The following is a 16,648-nucleotide window of genomic DNA, read 5'->3' on the forward strand; positions in this document are numbered from 1 at the left end:
GCCTTAGAAACAAAATTCTGGCAAGGTGTCCTTTCACATTTGTATAGCACTATGTAAAGTTTTAGATAACTTATCTTGTGGATTTAATTACATCAGTGTAGCCATTCTAAGAGTTTGATTGGCTCTAAATTTTAAAGCTCTATAAAAATACTAAAAATCCTAAGATTTGAATCCACTACCTCTTCATGACATTAAAGTGGTTTAGTAAACGTGGTCCTCTCTCCACTTGTTTTCCTCCCAGTCATTTTCCATATGACCTTGTGTACTAACTGAATACAGTCAGTCTTACACCCAGAATAAGACAGAGGACCTCAGGTACTTAAAAAATAAGACAGGAAGCTACATAAATATCCTGTATTTAGCCATATCATGAAATGCAAGTTTATTTTCGCAGTTCTGACATTGCTTTCATCTAAAGTTTTTGATTATTAATATAATCAGCATTATATTTATTACATAGGTAAAAAAGGTAAATTTTTGTTTGATATGTGTAAGCATATTATTTATATAGTCAACCTCATAGTATTTTAAGGACTTTTATCAGATAGTTTCTTGAATTCCAGCTGCCAGTATTTTAAATACTCTTTTGATGATCAATAAGCAACAAGAAAATCTGAATTTCAGAAGGAATAGGCATTAAAAAAAACTTTAACTGTTAATGTGAACAGACAAAATACAGAAGTACTCAACAAGATGTCAACCCTAAAGACTCTAAAACCTTTGTTTTTATACTGAATTCAATACACCAGGCAGCCAAATTAAATGTTAGAACTTCAGTGAGACAGGTTATAAATCTTGAAGAACATCTTGCTAAAGAGATACATACTAATAAAAAAAACAGATGCAGGAATCCTGCCAACGAGTCTACAGCTGATAGATGACTGAAGCATAGAAAAAGCACTTGGTGAAGATAAGGCTATAGTCCTTCCTTCCCCATCAAGAATTCATTGCAGAAGGGCATTTCCATATGAGAGAAACCCTTTTTTATGTGGGAAAGAGTTGAAGTACACTGTAATAAAACATGTTCTGCTTCAGCCTGAAAACAATCTACAAATACATACAGCAAATATTAAAACAAGTTACTATAGACTGCTGGTATTTAGGATTTTCAAGAGTTATAAGGAAATTAAAATAAAAAGTTGTGACACTTACTGGAGGTTGGCCTTGATCCTTTACCAAGAGTGGTGTTGACACCACAGGAATGACTGTTCTTCCATTTTTCATTTATTCTTTCTTTAAACAGAGGTTTTAGAAATACACAGAAAGTACCAGCAGAACTAAACTTCCATAGTGGTCAAACTGGTTGAAACCACAGCTAAACTGAAACCTAAAAGGGTGTATGGGTACACCAGGAATAATGAATCTAGCTTTTACAGAAATGTCACTCTTCCAAGTCTTAAAAAACCCAACCAAACACCACACTACAGAAAACTCCTAGCAAACACAACTAAGCAGTCACAGCAAAAAGTACTCTCAGCTGACTCAGGATTTAGAACACCAGAGAAAGGATAGCAACTGATCATCTCCACAAGAGCAAGAAGGCAACAGTGGAATTCCACAATAATCTGCTCTCCAACATATCCATAAATGAAAAAATCCCTATGTAAATTTGCTGCTAATACAATGCAATTCAGTGGGGAAAAAGCAGAGGTATAATGACAATATAAATACATATATATATTTATAGTATAAAATCTTACAGAGACGAAAATGAAACAGTTTGAAAAGGAAACAGATCATTCACTTACATCCATTAAGGACAATAGCCAGAATGCAACTGCTGGCTCACAATGTACTTAATTGACTGACTGAGGGCTACTGGAGGCTATCCAAAGATATCCAAGTTGCATTTCTAGATATTACAACCAGACTCTGTACGGACCAGACTGACATTTCACATCAGTTCACTAGCTGGGTCTTTGCCACCCAATGAAAGCACGGCTGAAACTCAAAACTAGGTATATTCTAACTAGAGACATGATTCAAGTTATTGAAAGAGTGGAAATTAATCACTTAAACAATATACTTGAGCATGCTAGAAGCTTCTTGATCACAGAAAGTTTTGAATGAGGATAGACATTTATGCTTGGAAAAAAAAATGCTACATATAAAGCAGCACTGCTGAAGTATTTGAAAGAAGAGGCAGAGAGTGGGTTTTGCTGGGTGTTTTCCTTTAAAGTCCCAGCAAATATCACAATGGTACTCTCTGGCTCCCAAATGTCTGTTGCCAATAGGTAACAGTACCCAGACAGTAAAGCTATATTTCAAGTAAAAAACAGGCTACAAATAAGAGTGGAATAAACAGGCTATAAAGAAGAATGGAATTATAATAACTAGTTTGATAGTTGAAATAATGTTGAGTTGTTTATTTTGCTAAATGCAGATAGTAAGAAAAAACACTGAGCATGATCTTGTCTTAAGCAGGTCGCGACAAAACCAGCTCAACTTCTGTAAACAGTACAAGTACATATATTGACAGTCAATCTCATTATCTCAATTACATAGAATCTAGAAGTATGAGGATGAGCTGATAATTACTTCTTTGTAAGACCATCTCAATCACTATTTCCAGTGTCCCCACTCAATTTCCTAAGCTAAATCCTTTACAATGTTAAGCAAATTAAAATACCGCTGTTTCAGGAAAAAAAAATAATTGCGACTAGACCTTAACTCAAACACGAGACCTAAAATTTTGAGTACTCTAAATCCCCTTTGTCAAGTCCTAGGCAGTCTTAGGGGAGGAGCCATCGACCTAACACATGTAGAGCAAATCCAGAAGTTTCTAGCTAGCTGTCTTTACAGGTAAAGAATCTAGAAATTCAGCCTGGTGATTAGCTACTTTTCCAGATTCGACAACAAGTACAAGAAACCTAACACAGGTGTCACTGAAGTAAATACACTATACCCTGCATATCCAAGTTGTGGTTTTGAAATTAATTTGTCCAGTAGGCTGGATTTCCTGTTGACATTTTCTAACAGGAGTAAGAGTCTTGAAGGACTCATAACAAATTATGTAAGAATTTAATTTACAAGAAACTGACTTACCTGTAGAAGAACCATCTTGTTCTTGAGACTGACATTTTCCTCTTAGGTGATGCCAAAAATTTAACACTTTTACACAAGAGAGGACTTTTAATTGCCGTTATCTCTTATCAGCCTTTCAACTTCTGCTGATTTGCAATATGATTAGTTTCAGTCTAATAAATTTCTTTGCAGATCATGAGACAAGGATTAGTTATAGGAAACTCCTTGTTCTGCAATTCCATTTATTCATGTTCTCATTGTCCCATTTTAAACTAGGGGTACTGTCATGAGAAGCTGGGGCATTATCTTAAGTCTGCCAAATTTGTGTATCTCAAAAATTCTATTAATTAATTGAGATAATTTTGAAGGTACATTATGCAAATTTAACCAAAAACTAAATACTAAAAACCAAAACTAATGCAAAACAAAGTAGCACTTGTTAGTAGGACAGAAGTATTTTCATATAAACACAGATCACCGCATAGCTGTGATTACACTGAGTAGAAGCCTCCTAATCCAGTCTTTCAGATTGTGAAGTATATTACTCAGATCTATGAGGGAAAACTTTGAAAGTGTTCTTCCATCTGCACTGCAGAAGAAAGGCATAACTAACTGCATGCTGGCCAGAAGCAGCGTGTGAGACCACAGGCTTCACAACATAGTGATGTGTTACTATTTGAGGCAGGGAAGTTCAATGATCCATACATTTCTGCTGTTCAGCAACCTGTTCTCAATGGCAATCTGAGAGCCAAAAAGGCATTTTAGACTAGCTCATAGGAGAGGTATATGTTAGAAGAAGTACATATATTTAAGGTTAATAGAACAATGTCTGAAGCTCAGTCAGATGAGAAAGAGGACATACTAGTCCCAATGCATTCATACTGATCAGATCTTATTTAATAGATTGGTACTTCATGTCCTCACTAAATGAGTTCATTTCAGAACCATAAATTTTTAAGAAATATTTTTACTATGTCTAACTAAACCAAGAAAAAGACAACAGAGAATGATGAAGAAGCCAAGGAGAGATGAAGGAAAAGCAAGGTTTTTCTGCAGAATCCTTTGGTCAGTTCCTGCTCCTTTTGATATTTTTCTCCGGAGAAAAATTCTATTAAAAAAACCCCAACAAACAAAACCAACCAAAACAGTGCTACCAGTGAGCGTGCTCTTTGCAAAGGATAATAATCCTAGATTTCTAGGAAAGCAAGTTAAATATAGCGTGGGCTCTCAATAGAGGAAAGAAACACCTTTATCAGTACATTTTGTCTCCCAGCAGATGTTGGGTAGGAATTCCTTTCAGATAAATATGTTATGATATTTAATTTGATTACTAATACAATTGTGATGTACTTACTTGGCATATTGAAGGAAAAGTCCAGATTAATTTAAGTCACTGAAAGTCAAGGCTTTTCAAGGCATGCCATTCTATAGCCCTGAATAGCAACATTTAGGCACAATAATATTAAATAAAAAAAATTAAAAATCAACACCTGCTGAATCAACATTTTTCTATCATTCAGTTAATGACAGTCCAGCTTGGAAAACAGACACTAAAACAAGTGAGAAGGGATTCTTTCATGATGGATCCTGTGTGTAATTTACATTACACACTTCATATTCTGTGATTTTCAAATGTCTTTTCCAACATTAGTCTTTGACTCCTTTAAAAAGTCTGTCATAACAATTTGTAGGGTGCATAACAGAAAACGTATTCTATGTACACCATTCATAGCAGAGCAAGAGAAACCCATTTCCGAATAATCTATCAATACAAGAAGATGTCAAAGGATTTAAAACAGTTTGATAAGAAGGGAGGCATGCTCACTTTAAATTAATTTATATATAATTTTGTTATGGTATGTTGAGGGACCATAAAAGGACTGTTTTACTATGGTGAGAGAGAAGGAAGGATTTCTTATTCATCTCTGTGATGAAACTGGTGGCACTTTATCAGACACTCAGGTATCAAATCCACTTTTCCCATGACAACGTAACAATCCACTGAGCAATAAACACTTTTCTTTTTCAAAGGAGAAGAGAGAGAGAAGGAGCAGATCTCTACTACACAGTAGGATTTGAAATGTAGCAGAATTTATTGAGAGATGTTTCAAAGCAAAAACCAATATTAATAAAACACTTCTGCACTTTTACTTAATTTTATGTGTTAAGTTGAACATTTCTAAATTCCCTTGTAAGTTCCCTTTATTATATTCTGTATATATTGAAAAATTAAGTTGTATTCAAATACTTAGTATTTGTCAAGTGTATTTCAGTACACACATGTTTATACATACATGCTGCATGCTGAAAATTCTCAGCCAAGACTTTCTGGTTAACTTTACTTTTATAACATATCCTAAAATAAGGAACATTTCAGATTTATTCCCAACTGCTTTTTCTGAACAGTCAGGATATTTTAAATCTCAGTAAGTATTTTTGTTTCTAAACATTTTGTGTTTTTGAATTTTGTATAAGGGAACACTCCAGAATCATCAGCTGCTGGACTGCAGGCAGCTTTGTGAATAGAATATCAAACCATAAACTCAGAATGGTTGGAAATATATTACACTTGCACCATCACCCAGTCAGCAGCCACTATCCCACAGTACGGCAGCAACAGATCAATCAAGAATATCATATGTAAGAATATTAAGAATTATCTCTGCAATATGTGTTAGTTGGTCCAGGTACCTTCTCAGCACTGCTAATCCTGCTATTCTTCTTGCTCCTTTTCTTTCAGCCCCTCACTCTCCTCCTGTAGTAAAGCTCATCACCAGTATTCCTTTACTTATTAATTTTATATTTTGCCATTTTCCTGCACAAGCAAAATAAACCCATACTAAACAAGTCTACATTCTAGTTATCAGATAATTTACTTCAAGGTTTCACTAATTTTTTTTGCCAGTTTTCTTCTCTAATGTAGTGCTTGAGAAATGGAATACTGTTTTAGAAGCTTGTGTGGTGGAAAGCTCAATCACATTTTGAAGCCTATGGTACTACAGAAATAGCAGCATTTAATAAAAATTAACTGATAATTTAAAAAAAAAAAATCAAAATTTGAATTATAATCAAATCATTAAAGAATCCCTGTATGCCACCAGGTGCTTTAGTTAAGAGGCTCTTCAATCAAGGAAGCACAATCTTTATTTTGCCATAGCTGCCTATAAATCCAAAAGGGAGATGTAAACATACATACACTAGACTAAACAATGGCTAAATAGCAGCCACTATTCACTCTCCCACTCATACATACCATGCAAGTCTGTGGGAAAAACTTACAATTGAAGCTTAGGAACTCAAGTAAAGTTTTCTGAAAATAATCCAGAGCTGACAAGTCAGTAGGAGGGCCTGGACGGTTTCAAGACACAGTTTTTAACCAAGATTTAGACTTTCAACTGTAGGGTTTTTTTTTTTTGTGTGTGCATGCCTTTTTTTTTTTTTTAATTTACATCCTAACCTTGGCTAAATTACTTATAAATTAATCAAATTAAATCCAAGTGGATAAGCAAGATACTGGACAATGAGCCAGCCAATACGGTCTATGCCCTTTTAAACAAATACGCGAACGCTGGTTTTAACAGGTCTGTAGGACACAAACACATTTGAAAACTTCTAAAAATACTTCCAGAACAGTGGATGCAAACACATTTTGAGATTTTGGCTATTTAGATTAACTCAGATTTTATCAACTCCTGAAAAAGATATTTCTGGCAGCGTTGATTTTTGTTTGGATTTTATATCAAAACGTTCCTTACACCCAGACAGGTACTAAATTTGATATCTACGTCCTGTGTAAGCATGAATGCAATTCCATGTAAATAATTGGGATTCCTCAGAGAAATAATGCTCACATAAATAAAATAAAAAAAAAAGAGTAAATCTCATTTGTGCAGTATTAAGATCACCCAATCAGCAAACATTGAAAGAGTTTTTGAAATCTCCAGAAATTATAACATTTACCTGGGTGCACAGATATGTAGCTAGTTTGACAACATTTTTGTCTCACTAGAAGTAGAATAGGGATATAACATATGAAGTAGTAATACAGATTTACAGAGTAACAGAGAAAAAAAAAGTAATCTGGGTGAAGTCTATTGTCATTCAGCTTTGCAAACTGTTTAACTAACTTCTGTATTTTCTAAGTACAGGTAAATATGATGTATGTGTGCCTTCATGTACTTCAGTTAAACTGGTACTGTGTTTGGCATTCAAAATTCTACCCACAGAGAAGCTTAGATCATATTCTATTAACAGTCCCATACTTTAAGTTGTATGCTGTGTCTCTCATATTCTGCAAAACTTATATAAAACTATCCCAGATGTGTGCTAAGAGCAAGTTCCAAAGTAAAAGAAAACTTTTTAATTAAGGAAACATTGACTTTTACGTTTGCAAATCAGAAGAGCATTTTACTAAATGCTTAGCCTGTAGATCATGCTTCTTTAATTCACAAATTGACTGCACCAGGTCACCTTTAAGTAATGGAAATCTCTGTTTAAACATTTTTTTGGCAATGGGCACAAAGCATTAGATCTCATTTCCAAGACTTACCAGCTGGGTTTTGTCATTAACATTTATTAACAATCTAAGATATGGCTTTCAGCGTCTAATCCTCACTACACAAATGTTTTGTATAGTTCTCTAGAGAGCTTTGGTGTGACAAATTACTGGCACAGATTACAGACCTGTGGCTATTCACCAGAGGCAATGCAAAATTAACATGGTACTAATCCAATTCAAACAAGAAATTGGTCAGACTATGCAAAATTGCACAAATCATCTGAACTAAAGGAAATCTAGAATTCCTTAAGATACAGTTTCCAAATTTATATTTAAAACACAGTAAATTTTTTTTATCAGATTTGCTTCAACTTTTATCTGGCTCTTTAAAGTCAATCAAAGCCTTTATCAATAGACTAAATAGAGAGAAAGCACAGGCATATAAAAACCACAAGAAAGTACTTTGAAAGGGTTTGTTCTGTTGTAGAAGTTTTATGTAGCATAATACACTGTACCTGCCAACTTATTTCATGGTTCAGACTTTCATCAAGAGGTTCAGTTGAAACCATGAACATATTAATAAATTCAGATCATCAGGTCTATGGTGATGAAATTTGTAACAAGAACCTGATAGTGATATATATCTTAGTATTAGTGTGGTAAGTTGCTTTTACTTAACGAGAATTTTAAAACATGGCAAGAAAACATAGGCTGGATATTTCATGACTGCTGAAGAAATCTTGATCAGTAGGATAGGATTTGTATTCTTCCTCCTATCACCTTCTCAAGCATAGATGTTTCACAAATTAGAGATGACTCCTTTTATCACTAGGTGAAAAATGTACAATTTGAAAACTGCAAATGAAGGTTAATTTTAACTTACTAATAATGACTATGGTGTGCACTGATGGTCTTCAAACAGAAATACAGATTAAAGAAGAATTATAAGTTAGAATAGCATGAGCTTAACTTCTTACTCTCCAAAACCTGAATATTCTATCAGTAGAAATGAGGTAGGTACCATAATTTTTAAGAAAACCCAACACTGCTCCTCAAGCTGGAAGAAAGTGTGGTTACAGGCAACAAAAACCTCACACTAAACTTGAATTCTTTGTGTTCCTGTCAAGGTTTGTTCATGAATCAATTAAGATTAATGATTTACTAATTTGCTTGTGTTTGTCATGGCCTATGGAAATGCTAGCCATTCTTAAGCACAATTGTTTAGCTAATGTTTACTGGATTTCATGAAAGACAGATAATGACAAAACACGTCATACAGATTCAACAAAGATGAAGCTGCTACTACTGCAAGTTTAAACAGAGTAATTTCAAGTCAAAAGTATGTAACTGTACCACAGACACAGAATGCTCTGTAAAAACCTAGCAGTAAAATAGCCTGTCACATTAGTATGAGGTTAGAATTTCTGAAAGCAGAGAAAAATTTCACTTCCAGTTTAAGTCTTCTTCATTTTACAGCATTCACCAAAACTTAAATCCTTATTGTTAGAAGATTTGTTTCTCACCTTTACCCTTCATTCATTATACAATTAAAATACAAAATAGATATTTGGATTGTAACTGACAGAGACGGTTGGGATTGCGGCAAAATATTTTCCTGGAAGTGCTGATGCAGAATTATTTGAGATTAAATTAAACCTTTTAATTTTGAAAATCACATCTGCTTTTAACTATGTTAGCCTACTTTGCAGGTCTGAGCCTTGACCTTCCCTGAGTTCAAAGTCAAACACAAGCCAGTTTTGCTGTTCTCATTTTTATTAAAAGCATAGCTAAGAGCTTTACTTTGCAAAAACACTAATAACATGAAAACAGTAGTTAACAGTAAACCCAGTAGCTTCCAACATGACAATAACTTGGTTGTCTCATATGACCAAAGAAAACCTGCATACCTGTTTTAACCTTGCTAGCTCTTTCAAAGCCCTTGTCCATTGCTGTTTGTAGTGGAGCTTTGACTTGGTAGCTGACTCTAACTTTCTTTCAAGTTCGACCTAAAAGCAATTAAAATCATATCAGCTGAAGCAATAACAGCAGTAACAATCACTGAAAGATGTATATATACAAAGGGTCTGGTTTAAGAAAAGTGTTTATGTAGCATAATATACAACATCATCTAAAGCTGTTATACAATATAACATAAATATTATGGCACAAGAACATTTTCTTGTTTAAAATATAACCTTATTTTTATTGGATGCCCATCCATACAAAAAAGAAAAAGATTAGTTTTAAGTACTAAATCTGCTGATGTAACCTTTAAGATTCTCAAATCAGCCATCCCCTCCTTTTTTATTCAAAGTAAGGTTATAAACACTAATTTAACAAACATGCTGATGGATAAATCTCTCTTAAAATGATACATAATTTTTTTTAGTTTGCTTATGGAAGATATGTCCTACATTCTTTTCCTTGAAACACCCATCTGTTCAAACCATTCTTTAAAATCTCTGTATGTAGTGCAAACTTTTGATCTTACTAACTAAATAAATCCCCAGTAGTTTTTACTGTTAAAAAATTCACTTTATTATCTGTGCAAAAAAAAAAAAAACAACAAAAAAAATTTGTATTAAAAGAAATGAAAATATTCATGAAGCACACAAAATACAATAAAAATTAGGTATTTCTAAACATCTAAGTGAATTTTTTTTAATCTGACAAATTTTCTTTATATTTGTGAAGGTCTTAAAGCACAGATTCATTTAATTCAGCTAACAAAGATAGGAAATCTAAAAATACGTAATGTACAATTTAAGAAGTCTGTAGAAACACAAAAGTATTTTGCATCAATTGCTTGCATAATTAGAAGTTCTCAAAGCATAGAGTAACATACAGACTGGCCATATCACTGAGTATATTTTGTGCCAAGAAGGCTGGCCTAATTTTTTTTCAGCTTATCTCGTCAACAATTTTACTCAAAGCTCACAATAATTCTGAGCATTAAATGCCCACATCTGTGGTTTTCATTAAATTCTTTACTGTGGGAATATATGGCTTTTAAGAAAATCAAGTTATGACAGTGATTCCATTTTTCTGATAAGTAACAACAATCTCCTAGCAGAAATACCTAATTATGAAAATGCACATAATGGAAAACCAGTTTAAATTAATCCTCAAGAAAATCATCATCCTCCTTTAGTTTTTTAAACAGAATGTTCAGAGACCCCAACATAAATCATGATTTGAATATAAACGTTAGACTTTTCCTGCTTTAGCCGTTAACACTACCACTTCCTCTATAGAAATAAGGCCCCTGTTGACATTAATTGCATCTGAATATTTAAACTCTAAAGAATTCATTGGAAAAAGTAAACCAAAATGAACAAATTAACCACTTCATCACACAGTATTATTCTACATCCCCTTTATCAGTGAACACACAGTTGTGACAATTTTTAAATACTAGAAAAATCCAATATACCTTTTCTAAAGTGAGAAGATTTATTTCAGATTGCAGCTGGATTTCTGGTTTGCTACTTTGCTGTTCTTTGTATTGTTGGAACTCCTTCTCCAAAGTCTTATGCTTATTTTCTGCTTCATAAAGCTACATTAAAGAAACCAAAATGCAATAAAAGCAGAAAAGTCCATTCACAGACAAATAATTAGATTGCAGAATTTAAGTTACTTCTTAGTCCCTGGAACAAACATTTTAGTGTCAATTATCTGATATAAAACAGACACTGAAAGTTACACATTCATAATTAATGATTTCTTGATGATGGCACACAGCAATGTTTTAATAGGAAGAGTTTTAAAGAGGATCTTTGCTCAGTATTGGAAAGAAAAAACAAGTGTGTCCTCATAAACATAAGATGAAGATTTATGCACATTTTTGTTCACATTTCTAAAACAACTTGCAGAAGAAATACAGAAAGCATAGTATTAAGATTTACACATCTTTTAAAGAAAGCCAGCATTATCTACTATATGAAGTTTTATTACTTACTCAATTTCACAGCATAACTTTTAGGAATGTCTGCAAAAGGAAACTACTAATACTTTGTACAGCAAAATGATTTAGAAGAAAGGCTGAAGCAGAAAGGCTTCAGTGACTAATGACTTAATGCTGAGTACCTCTGCCCTCACAGTGTACTTCCACAGTTTTGAGAAGATTCTTTATAAAAGAGTGCTTTGTTTTTTTATACACAATGGGTATTTTGAAAAATGATGAAATACACAATTACTTGCTAAAGAGAAAGTAAGGAAGTCAAATGTTTAACAGCATTTTTATAATATATTGAAGATACTAAGAACTTTTTGTGATGTTTTCTTCTGTTAAATATTATTCAACCTTAATACACCTGATGGAACCAAAGTATTCCTCACCAGAATATGATCCCACACGCTGATCTTGTAGTTACATCCAACTAGATAATGCAAGTATTTCCATGAATTGCATCCAACAGTTTAAATACTGGGTGAAAATACTTTAGAGAACTCATTTCTGTTTCAAAGCCAATTTCTGCTAGTACAACAGCATTTTAATACTTTGGATCTTCTAACTGTGTCACCTCTATTTTTCTCCCAAATTTCTGCTTTTTGCATTTATAATTGATACAGAATGGATGTAAGAAAGCAAAGATGTTTCCCAGGGAGCCATACAAAACCAGAGTACACTGCCGTTGTTCTTCTCACAGAACTACAATAACCTACTGAGCTTGAACAAAAGATACTGTTGTTTAACACCTTTAGTTTTTACCTACTTATTTTTAAAGAAGACATACAGACATGATGCCAAAGACAGTTACTAATTTATTTCACTACTAGAAATATCAGTTCTTCCTAGAACTTCTAGAACAATGTTTAAATTTCTTGTTTGGTTCTGGAAACACTTTCAAAAATGGAATTTCTCATGGGACCTCGGAAATGTGGACATGAGGAAGGTAAAGAATCCCACAAATAAAGCACAACTTCCTTATTCAGAAAGTAAGGGTGACGTTTTTCAAGGTGGATGCTTCAAGAATCTTCTCTTGTACTGAGTGGGGCTTACCTCAAAACAAGTTGAATTCTAGAATTCTCTAAACGTCTAAGTGTGGAAATTGTGTATTGACAAATCCCTTTAAAAGGTATGAAATAAGATCACTTATTCCAGAACATTCCATGTTGAAAAACCAAAAGCAGCATCACAAAAAAAGCCACACAAACCAAGAACTCCACATCCAAAAAGATCTTTAAAAAAGACTTCTGGTAGCAACAGAAACTTTTTGCTTGTGCACATTACAAAAAGCAGGGTCTCAGAGTGAAACTCCAAAGTAACCAAACAAAACCCCACCCCCAACTAAGCAAAAGAAAAAAGCTTGTCTCACGCACAATATGTGGCCACAACCACCATGTATTGAAGCACAGCAGGAACAGCACAGAGGAAGACAGCCAGGATGCTCTGGAAAAAACAGCCTTCATACACAACAAGAGAAAACCTAGTGGGGCTTGTATTTATTTGGAAGAGAGACAGTATGACAACCACCTATGCTCTCAGGAACAGTATGCTGCACAGGTACTAAAGGATTCTTCATAATTATTAAGAAATGTGCTTCAAATTAACAAAAAAGTTTTTAAATATAAAAGACATAATGAAATTTTAGACCTCATTGCCATAGGATGTTGCAATACTAAATACTTTTTAAAAGGAATCATATGAGATCACGAAGAAAACTTTTCACTGATGGCTAGTAAGTATGAAACTGATTCTGGCAAAGAGTACATATAACCCTTGATGGTATTGCTGGATATATCAAAATCACATTTTTTCCACAGTCTCACTTCTTATTTTCTCATCTTCTAAATGCAGCCATTGCTGGTGAATAATACTGAGCTAAATGATCTTTGGTCTAACAACTGTATGTCTGTTCTGATTAGGAAAAATAAAGTTATTACAATGTTTTATTTAGAAAAGACCTGTTGAAGCTAAAAATGGTCAGTGGGAGCTGAAAGAATGAATTTGAAATAAGAATACTAGCTGATGGCATTTGGCCACTAGAGCAAGAGGAACTAACTACTGGCTGTCTTGTCTGGACTGGTAACTGCCAACAACACATAAAATACAAAAGTGATCCACTTATCACTTTGAAGAGGTTTGCATTCTGAAGTTTGAAACTGTTCATCTCAATTCAGAGACTGCTCGAGTAGAATAGTCAAAATGAGTATCTTCAAGGCTAGCAACATTTTCGTATTAGTACATTTTAAAAAAGTTCATTGTATTGAGATTAACATATGCTAACAAGAAAACAACTATGTTAATATCAGTGTTTAACACAGAACTAAAAAGACACATGAAAATCTATCCCAACTCTTCCTAAATACAAAAATATGGGTTTTGTATTTATATATTTATATTATATTTATATATATACTTATATTTTTTTTGTATTTGTATATACACAGTTCTTCAAACAGTGAAAGCTAATATGGGATTAACACTATTACTTATCAGACTTGAAAAACACCAAAGCAAGTAATTACTGTACACAAACAAAGTACTTTTCAAAACACTGAGGCATTAGTAAGATTTAATCTACGTAATAACAAATTAAGTGTCTAATGTTGTAACAGCTAAAAAAATATAAATATTTTTACAGTTTACTTTATAGTCAGGAAAAATATCTAGACTATCCTTGTTGTTAGTGCTGAAGTTATCTTACAGGACAACAGAACATGGTCTAAATTTTCTGTTTAGAAAGTACTACTCCCAGAATAGAAGACTGCAATAACAAGAGTTTCCCTATCTGTCCCAATAAGGATACTAGAAATACTCTTTTGCAATGGAAGAATAAAATTAACTGCATAGTCAAACTACTTAGATGTTAATTGCCAACAATTTTTTAAGTTACTGAAATGTACAGCACTGTTCAGATTCTTCATGTAATGGATGCTTTTAAATGAAACTTGACTTTCAATGTTGAAAAAAATAATTAGAAGCACTGCACTGCAAGCTGGCCATACAGCTGAGCAAAACAGATATGGATAGATCTTAGCACAGAGCTCCCCAAGTTAAATAAAATGTTTGTTACAAAGGTGCCAGAATACAGTTGCCTCCTAACCACTGCTTAACTTAGTATACATAGAAAAATGCTCACTTTTATTAGAAACGTAAGTGTATTTACCTGCTGATGTAAGCGAAGTTTGTCTTCTTCCAGTTGTTTGATTTTTGACCTTTCTAGCTCTAGCTGGTGGGCACATTCCTCCCTGGCTCGACGCACAGAATCCTGAAGTACCTGCAGATTTCGTTCATGCTCTGCTTGCAGCTCCTTCTTTACTCTTTGAAGCTTAAAAAGAGACATATTTATATTAATCCACAGGAGTGAGATCTTAACTTGAAAAGTCTCTTACAACTGTTACTAATATTCATGACAGAAAAATTGTTATTAATTTCTCAAATTAAACAATAAAATTCCCATTGTCCAAATGCTCACTATGTATGTTCTTATTCAATTTCAGTTTAACTAACAATCTCCCAATTATTATATTTGAGCTACAAATAACACCTTGCTTGAATACTGTAAAAATAGAGCTCTCTGGAGCTCTTCTGAACATTTTATGTGATTCTACATGATTACTCAGGGCAGGTTTCACATCTACCTTTCTACTACAAAGTGGAAAGCTAAATACTTCAGTTCACTGCACAGACTGTCAAAGTCACAGCTACAGCCAAAATGTCTTTAGGTCAGTGAAACTGCACTGTTCAAACTGAGCATATTGAGATAATCTCTCATCAAGCTAAACAGAAGGACAATCCTTGACATGTTTAAACTGTCTAGAAAGATGCTACTGTCCCAAATAAGTGCTAACAGAACAGAAACTTCTCCAATGGCCCATTTCTCAAACTGTTTAATTGCTAACTGAACACTAAGTCATTTTGACCAGATGTTTCTTGAATCCACTGATTTTTATCATATCTAGCTCTCAGGTGAATCTCACTAATCTTTGAGAAAGCTTTTAGAGAAATATACATAAGATTTAAAATAACTTTCTACTCAGACTGAAATGCACTTGGCCAAACCTGAGCACCAGGTTTTCTTGCACAGATGCTAAAGTCAAAACATTATTTACAGCCCAAACTGCATCTTGAGATAGCCTAGGTACTGAACACAACACAGGCTCAATTCTGTGTTGGGAGTTCTCAATTTTGTTACAAGCACAGAAGGAATTAGGCTAGAAAAATTAATCTGAGTTACAAGGAAGAAGGAGAAAGTTTTTTTGACAGCTAAAACACCAGTGTTTCAGCCACATCATTTTGAGCTCGTTCTGAGATACAAGAATAAGCAATTTATTTTCTCTTTTCATGTGACCAGCAGCCCTGAAGTCACACTCCACTTCCTCAGATTGAGTATGTTCAATACAGTGGTAGTTACTGGTTTCTCCTGCATCCTCTTTGACCCTGTCACCATTATAAAAAAAAAAAATAAACAGATGTCGGAACTGTGAAAGTGTTGGATAACAAAACCTGAAGTTTCTCTTGGATCTCCTTGTCACCTTCCCCTATTTCAACAATTAATCCAGCAATTACTTTTTGAAGCGAGGCACTCTTGTGTGCCTCAGGTGAATACTCACCTGACAGTGCTAAACTTAAAATTGAGACATGCTAATGTTACATAAACGTCTGCGCTGACATGAATTCTGTCAAGAATAGAAGCTCTACAGTTATGTAATTCTAGCAACCCATTTAAAAGTTCATTGAATTTCTATTTCAGTAAAAAAATGTAGTTGCAACAAAACTGGGCTTAATTACTAGGTGTTCCTTGTCATATCACTATGAATCTGGCTATTTAATATCTTATACATGGAGCACAGTTTTCACTATGTGAAAACTCAAACTTTATAGAAGTAGCTAATGCAACTACATTGTTTAATATGAAGAGTTTTTACCTCTGATTCAGCACTAAAAAGCTGTCGCTCTCGCTTATCCAGATCTCTCAGGGTTTTCTGAAGCTGTTCTTCCAAAACATTATATTCTGCTACCTAAACAAAGGAGGGGGAAAAAAAGTATAAGATACTGATAGATTTTATTTAGAAATTTCCATATAAAACAAATCTCCAGCTCTTAATTAAGAACTTACAATGGTGAATCCTTCTAACTCAGTATAGACTAAAAGGCTGTCATACACAGCCAGGCTGTAG

General features: G+C 33.8%; 1 protein-coding gene across 7 annotated transcripts in view; it reads right to left on the reverse strand.

Annotated features, from left to right (window-relative positions):
- CEP120 (centrosomal protein 120) overlaps positions 1-16,648 on the reverse strand; it is a 38,965-nt gene that overhangs the window by 3,426 nt on the left and 18,891 nt on the right. For all 7 annotated transcript variants that reach the window (XM_062512856.1, XM_062512855.1, XM_062512854.1 and 4 more), the window contains 4 exons: positions 16,397-16,489; positions 14,635-14,796; positions 10,956-11,078; positions 9,430-9,528 (listed from right to left, as the gene is read on the reverse strand). In XM_062512856.1, coding sequence (XP_062368840.1) covers positions 9,430-9,528; positions 10,956-11,078; positions 14,635-14,796; positions 16,397-16,489 — 477 coding nt within the window. The remainder of the gene's footprint in view (positions 1-9,429; positions 9,529-10,955; positions 11,079-14,634; positions 14,797-16,396; positions 16,490-16,648) is intronic.

Source organism: Cinclus cinclus, chromosome Z, assembly GCF_963662255.1.
Source record: "Cinclus cinclus chromosome Z, bCinCin1.1, whole genome shotgun sequence".
Classification (NCBI taxonomy): Eukaryota; Metazoa; Chordata; class Aves; order Passeriformes; family Cinclidae; genus Cinclus; species Cinclus cinclus.